The sequence below is a fragment of the Zingiber officinale genome, chromosome 4B (assembly GCF_018446385.1).
Source record: "Zingiber officinale cultivar Zhangliang chromosome 4B, Zo_v1.1, whole genome shotgun sequence".
NCBI lineage: Eukaryota > Viridiplantae > Streptophyta > Magnoliopsida > Zingiberales > Zingiberaceae > Zingiber > Zingiber officinale.
Window position 1 is genome coordinate 109,128,929 of NC_055993.1, and position 7,533 is coordinate 109,136,461.

The 7,533-nt window shown below is 34.9% G+C and overlaps 1 protein-coding gene across 1 annotated transcript; it reads left to right on the forward strand.

The window, feature by feature from the left end:
* Positions 1-1,108: 1,108 nt before the first annotated feature.
* Positions 1,109-6,571, forward strand: LOC121976008 (2-alkenal reductase (NADP(+)-dependent)-like). The gene is made up of 5 exons (XM_042527980.1): positions 1,109-1,410; positions 3,610-3,787; positions 4,848-5,014; positions 5,448-5,530; positions 6,187-6,571. Exons 1-5 carry the CDS (start codon positions 1,165-1,167, stop codon positions 6,563-6,565), a joined length of 1,053 nt encoding a protein of 350 aa, XP_042383914.1. The 5' UTR covers positions 1,109-1,164; the 3' UTR covers positions 6,566-6,571.
* The last annotated feature ends 962 nt before the right edge of the window (positions 6,572-7,533 follow it).

The window sequence follows — 7,533 nt, forward strand, 5'->3', positions numbered from 1 at the left end:
GTTCACCGGAGGTCCACATCATCTTGGAGGTCATCCGAAGATAGCATAGAGCACCACGTCCCCAGCGCCCGTCGACTCGACTCTCGGACAGGATCAATAACAATTGTTAAGATAGGAGATGATGAGCTGCTCGGAACCAAAATCTTTAAATATTTAGTATCATTTTTGTAAAACAATGGAAGGATTGAGAGAGATGTCTTGCATAGAATACAAGCAAGATATTTGAAATGAAGGAGAGCATCAGGTGTTTTATGTGACCGTAAAGTATCTCTAAAACTTAAAAAAAAGTTCTACAAAACTGTAGTTAGACTTGTCATGGTATATGGAGCTGAATGTTGAGTTATGACTCGAGCACATAAACAGAAGATGAGAGTTACAGGGATGAGGATGTTAAGGTAGATGTGTGAACATATGAGGATGAACAGAATAAGAAATGAGAACATTAGAGAGAGAAAACCGGAGCTGTATCTATTAAGGAAAAATTTTGAAAGACATGTTTAAGATGGTACGAGCATGTACTTAGATGACTAATAAATGCTCTAGTTAGATGATGTGAAACTATGACAACACACACATATAAAATGAGTAAGAGGTAGATCAAAAAAGGCTGGGTAAGAAATAATAAAAAAAGATAAAATTTATTTAAGTATAAATGATAATATCGTAGGAGATAGAGTTCAATAACGTAAAATATCTATATAATTGATATTATCTAATAGGATAAAATTTGATTATTGTTGATGTTGTTGCTTAACTTTGTTAGCTGAATTAATTTAAATTTTAATATTTGCTGTGTTATCGATAATATATAAAGTACATAATAAATATTATAATAAATAAAAATTTCTGGTAATTTGAACATAAAAGGTAAAATTATTAACTAACTTTCGTGTTCTTGCCTGTTTACAGCCTAGCCAAATTAATAATTAAGTGGATTCCATATTGTCTCATTCAAAATTGTGTCACTTTCGCACAAAGAACAAAAGGAGGAAACAAAATTAATAAAAGAAAGAAATTGTGTCCAACAAAATTGACCTTTTTCTAGAAGGAATTGATTTTAATTCGAAGGAAGAAGTCATTTTATATTTATTACCGGCAGGCGGTTGCGTCTTTATATGTGCGTCGATTCTGAGAGAGAGAGAGAGAGAGAGAGAGAGAGGTGCGATGGGGTCGGCGGAGGATGTGGTGGTAGCGAACAAGAAGGTGTTGCTGAAGCATTTCATCCCGGCCGGAGCGCCCAAGGAGACGGATATGGAACTGGTGACGACAGGCACCATCCGGCTGCGCGTGCCGGAGGGCTCCACCGCCCTGATCCTCAAGAACCTCTACCTCTCCTGCGACCCGTACATGCGGTCGCGCATGACCAAGCATGAGGGCGCCAGCTACGTCGATGACTTCGTCCCCGGCGAGGTATACTGACCACGTGGCCCACACCACCTGCCCTACATGATTGATAATCATTGGAATCGGTTTAAGATTTTTTTTTAAAAAAAATAATTTATGTGTTTTTTGGAGAATCTTTGCACAGTGTTTCTTCTTTTTATATATGAAGTTACGGGACTATTTTATGGGAAGAGTGCCAGGATCTTATGGATCAGGCACTCTCGGATTCATGTGAAAGGGGTATGCTAGTTTAGCATGAGGGGAAATAAACTAAGGGGAAATTCTTAAAAGAGTATGTGCATGGAGGATATTATGGATTCTTAGGGAGTTAGTATGTTGCTTTAGCCTGCACCAATTTCAGGAGAGTAAAAAAAATGGACTTTCTAGTTTTGTGAACAAGCTGTTGGATTTTTAGCAAATAGTGTATGCTCTCAGCTTGCTTAGAGTGATATTTTTTCTATGAAAAATTTGGAAATTTTGAATTGTCGGTAATAGGATGAGGGATTGCTAGATCTTGAAAAGTAGGTGGTTGAACACCATGATGCTCCTATGGTAGAAATGGTTACAAAATGGAGACGGATATTATTCTGCAAAGAGAATAAGGGATGGTTTCGATTGGCTGCTGCATGGGGCTTGAATTTCAAAATTCTTTCTCATAAAGATACCAGTGTTTGTTTTGAGTTTTATGCATTTTATCCTCTTTGTTGGCTTGTTTGATGTCTCAGACTGACTGTGCCTTTTATGCTTTTACTAAAATAATTGCAGACTTATTCTTTATAAGACATAGTTTATTGAGAGTATGCTTCGGTCATAGTCAATGGTAGTTCCCTAAAAATAATGGTGGCAAAAGACCAATATGCTCGCCCCCAGCGCCCCCGCCAACCCGTCCTAGGGCCAACACGAAAAAGGTAAATCACGGGCGGCTACTAGCCTTTAGAATAGTGATTAGCACATAAGGGAGGTATTACCTCGGCTTTACCGAGATTCGAACCCCAGACCTTATGGTGGCAACACCTCATGTGCTAGCCACTAGACCGTCCCGAGGGTACATAGTCCCCTAAAAATAATGAACCGATGGATAGTTAGATTGAATTTGATCCATATAAAATTTGCTTTGCGCATTTAATTTCCAATGATTTGACAATAGAAGTGAAACTCTAACAAAAATGGATGAATTAATGAGATAAATATTCCAGGTACTCTCTATGTGGAACAATTATGCTATTAAATCTGTCTAAATGTCCTGAACAACTGTTGCTTCCATTTAGTTGGTCAAAAAATTTGTACATGTGTTTCTGGTTTCAGGATCAGCTGGTTGATAATCTCTTAATAGTGCTTGCTCAAAATTAATGCAATAGCTTGCTTTATGGACTTGATAAGATGTGAAGTAAAAAAAGAACAGTACAAATTGGAGGTGATCATGTGTTTTCATTTCATAAGCATCAGCTTGTTACCGTTTGGACCTTTCAAAAAACACTGGATTCAATTTTCCTGTATCCTATAAGTTTTCAATGAATAACACAATGGTGATAACATAAAGGAAGTTATGCATGTTGGCATGAGCTACCAACTACAACCCATTTACATACAAAGACCAATATTTATCTATTTTCTACTAGGAGAAATAGTTCATTAGTGACAGGAGCAGCGGTTAGTTAGACAAGTCTATTTAATTTTTTCATATGAGGCTTTACTTTATCGTTTCTACATCAATTTTTGTCTTATCCTGTCAATACTAAATTTTTCATCCTTGTTTTCATATTCTTTATAGTCCAGTCAACAAATATCCATCTTCCCCACATTTTGTTTACTTAAATTTTTATTTTTCCTCTCTCCAACTGTATTTTTTAACTCACACTATAGAGATTCCTCCACTTTTTTCACATTTCTACCACAAGAAGTGCTTCAATTTAATTGAGTACATTTAATACCTCTGAAAGCTTCTTAACAACTAGCCATTTTGTTGAAGTGTAGTTATAAAACTTTAATTTTGAAAGGCTGTCCTCTGCTAACTCAGTGAGGCTCATGAGTAAATCATGACCCATGAGAATCAAATCAATCAATTATAACATAATTCCTTTTGAGCCCAGATATGAAATTGTGGTGCAATTTAGATATTGTTCGGCATTAATATTGATTAAGCTGAATGATAAATGTAATATTACTAATATGCCTTTTGATTAGTTTTCATATCTAGATTTTGACATCGTATTTTTTCTTGTATAGCCAATAGCTGGTTTTGGCGTTGGAAAAGTTGTAGACTCCAGCCACCCAGGTTTTAAAATTGGTGACTATGCATGGGGCATGACTGGTTGGGAAGAGTATAGCTTGATTACAGATCCAAAACTACTTTTTAAAATCCATCACACTGAGGTTCCACTTTCTTACTATACTGGTATTCTTGGTAAGTGCTGTTTCTGCATAACTTAAATGGATGTCATACCTTCCACCTTTTTAATGTGATAACTGCATGTTAATCTGTCTGCAACATGATAATTTAGTAGTAATCATGAGAAGACAAAAAACTAGTTGATACATTCTAGTTCAGTCAAAGTGATACTAGTCAGCTAAATATTGGTTAAAAATTTTGTTTTCTTTTATTGTATATACTGTTGTTTTATATTGATCTTTCCTTAAACATAGAATACAAAAACAACATTCAATGATAGAGAACACTTTCTGACACAATCAATGAGCCCTGGAAGTCAAAATTGGAAAACAAAACAGGTGAGTGAAATTGAGCAATCATCAAAGAAAATTCATGGAAATCTTTTAGAGCCTATATAGTGGTGCATTCTAGTCTGTGAATAAAGTTTGAAGTCAAAATATTTTCTTTTTTTCCTTTTAGTTTTCAATCAATGAGCCCTGGAAGTCAAAATTGGAAAACAAAACGAGTGGGTGAAATTGAGCAATCGTCAAAGAAAATTCATGGGAATCTTTTAGAGCCTATATAGTGGTGCATTCTAGTCTCTGAATGAAGTTTGAAGTCAAAATATTTTCTTTTTTTCCTTTCAGTTTTCATGCTTGTGCCCTACTTTATGCCACTTGGGCTATATAGTGAAGAATATTACTTTCCCTTTTTTTGGTAGGACATTTGCTTTGCCACAAAGTAGCAACATTACAAAATTTAATCATGTTCGTTCTCTTTATCAACATCCATAAAGAAGCAACCTTACTAATATTAATCACGTCCCTTATCTTTTCTGCAACATTAATCATATCCATAAAGACCATGCTACTAGTGCTATGCTAAAAGTTTTAGCTAGCTGCCAAACTAAAAGTCGTTTCTTTATTCTTAGGCAGATACTTTAAGCAACCAATTGATATTCTACTAGGATTTTTTTATATGAGCTTACTAAAAGGCAAACAGTGATGTCACTTCAATATGAATTACCATTTTCAGAGTTGAAAATGAACTATCATTTTTCTCGCTGTATTAACAATTCTAGTATTGCAATCTCTAGGTATGCCAGGTCTTACAGCTTATGCTGGGTTTTATGACATTTGCTCTCCAAAGAAAGGGGAGCGCGTTTTCATATCAGCAGCATCTGGTGCTGTTGGTCAACTTGTGGGACAATTTGCCAAACAATTGGGTTGTTATGTTGTCGGAAGTGCTGGGTCTGATGAAAAGGTTTGACAAGATTTGACTTATTTTTTACTTCCATAAGTAAATTAATTTGTAGCATACCTACTCAAAGCATAAGCTCTCTCTCTCTCTCACTACAAGCTTTGCCCATTTTGATGCTGAATTATCGATGAATATTCAGATCAAATATTGCATTAGCTCAGATTAGGAAGGCTATTTCAAACAACTTTTTTATAATAAAAAGCTGAATTCAATGATAAGGGGCTTATGTATATGATGTACTCGTATTTTTTTGATTATCTGTTATTGAATTTCAATTCTTTCTCTCTAGTATCCAACATTTGACACATTGACATTTAGCAAAATGGAAAAAACTAGGATGTTGGTTTGACATATTATCGCATAATAAATTTCCAAAGACTAATCATCTTATTTGTAAGTTGGCATTTACTTTTTTCTTCTTCTTATTGTTCATTAGGTTAATCTTCTGAAGACTAAGTTTGGCTTCGATGAGGCTTTTAATTATAAGAAGGAACCTGATCTGACTAAAACTTTGAAAAGGTTGGCCACTCGTCAAAATATGCTTTATTTTTTTTGAAAGTTAGGTATATTAGCTGTTTTGCATAATACATGATCTGTCATAATTAATACTGACTCTTTAGCCCCTTTAAAATGTATGTGAGAATGGAAACTGCAACTAGCGTTCTGTTTCTAGGTGCTTCTGAGCCTAATGGGGTGTGTGTTTTGTTCAAAAGAGTATGGTTGTTATGTTTGTATATATGATACAAAATGGATGAATTGGTGTTTAGAATAGAATGTTATTTAAGCATGATATTTAGTAATGAACTCTATAGTGTTCTCTACATGATCTTCAAACGAGTTTGCTATGGTCTACATAAGGTTCCTCCGTTGCACTATGGTCAATCTAGGTTCAGTTCACAAGGGTAAGATTAGGTACATTGAACTTTCATAGATTTGGCATTGCATTCCTACATCCCTTCCTACATCGTGTGTCCATAAATAGAGATGGGCTACAAAAAGTATAGACATAAGTTTTTCACAGTAATCTCGAGGTTCAAGTTTAATAGGTTTGGTTATGGTATGACATTGGCTCGTTCAAGACACCGAGTTTCCAATTATACATGTCAATTATTCTTGTGTTCTGTTGAAGTTAAAAGCGTCTCTAATTTGTATCCTGGTTATATTCTCCTCTGCAGGTACTTCCCAGATGGCATCGATATCTATTTTGAGAATGTAGGTGGTTCAATGCTCGAAGCTGTTCTTTACAACATGAGATTAAAAGGACGAATTGCTGCATGTGGAATGATTTCTCAATACAACCTTGAGATACCCGAAGGCGTGCGCAACTTGTTCCTCATTATTGGCAAGCGCATCCGAATGGAAGGGTTCTTGGTATTCGATCACTATGGCAGCTATCTAGAGTTTGAAGAGAAGGTTGTGCAACTGATAAAGGAAGAGAAAATAAAGTATGTGGAAGATATAGTCGAAGGCCTCGAGAATGCACCTGTGGCACTTGTAGGCCTCTTCGAAGGCCGAAATGTTGGAAAACAGTTGGTTGCAGTCGCCCACGAGTAACAGTTAGAAAAAAAAAAAACAGTCAGGTGGACGAAGTTTGTACCATGTGTGGTACGCCCACGAGTAACAGTTGCTATTAGTTTTTTTAAACCTTCATTTGACAATAAAGTGTTGAAACTTTATGAAAGAAGAGGAGGTTGTTCTCTTCATATATAACACAAGCATCTTTTTTTATATTTTATATTTTATTTTTATTTTTTTTGCAGTTTATGAATCTTGTAGCAAGTGATAAAATAAAGTTTGCAACTTGGTTTTGCACTGTCACATTGATTTTTTGTTTCTAGTTTTTGATGGAATTGCTCAACTTACTATCTGGACAGCTCACGTATTATCAACACTGATAATATTCTAAACTATTTATCTTTACTAACTATTTTCTGACAGCATTCTACATAAATTTTATGGTATAGAAATGATTATATACTATTATTCATTGTTTAGTTTCATCAAATGCTATAGTATTACTATGAGAAAAAATGCTTAATATTCTATTAGAATTTATGGAGACGCAAGAACATCCATAAATGTCCATCTATCATGGATTGATAGAGGAGTGATTATACATGGAATAGGAGATGTCCATGTATGGATGGATGTTGTTTCAGGTTCATGGATGGTATTATAGAGGTGGATATCTATTGACAAAAATTAGATATCTTGCTTTATCTTCTTTTATCCGACCCAATCTGACGAAAGTGGTGTTATATGGAGGGCATGTAATATTAATCTTTTTTTAGTGAGAATTGTTTGGATCATAAAAAAAAAAAAAAAAAAACTGATAATCCTAATTAATTTCTCCATCCTTGAAATGATCGGTTCGATCCTATGAAAATTTCTCATTGACCATCAGAATAAATCGGAAAGTGTACACGATGACTAATCCAGAAATTTAGCATCTTTTGATTGCATCTTCTATTTAAAAAAAAAAATTATAAATACATTATAGTTGGGGTTTAAATCATGAATAC

What these genes read in the sequence shown, in the direction of transcription:
- LOC121976008 (XM_042527980.1), top strand. Translation starts at nt 1,165, where the DNA reads ATGGGGTCGGCGGAGGATGTGGTGGTAGCGAACAAGAAGGTGTTGCTG. An exon ending in TTACTATACTGGTATTCTTG is followed by an intron (nt 3,788 to 4,847) that starts GTAAGTGCTGTT and finishes TGCAATCTCTAG; the next exon opens with GTATGCCAGGTCTTACAGCT. An exon ending in GTGCTGGGTCTGATGAAAAG is followed by an intron (nt 5,015 to 5,447) that starts GTTTGACAAGAT and finishes ATTGTTCATTAG; the next exon opens with GTTAATCTTCTGAAGACTAA.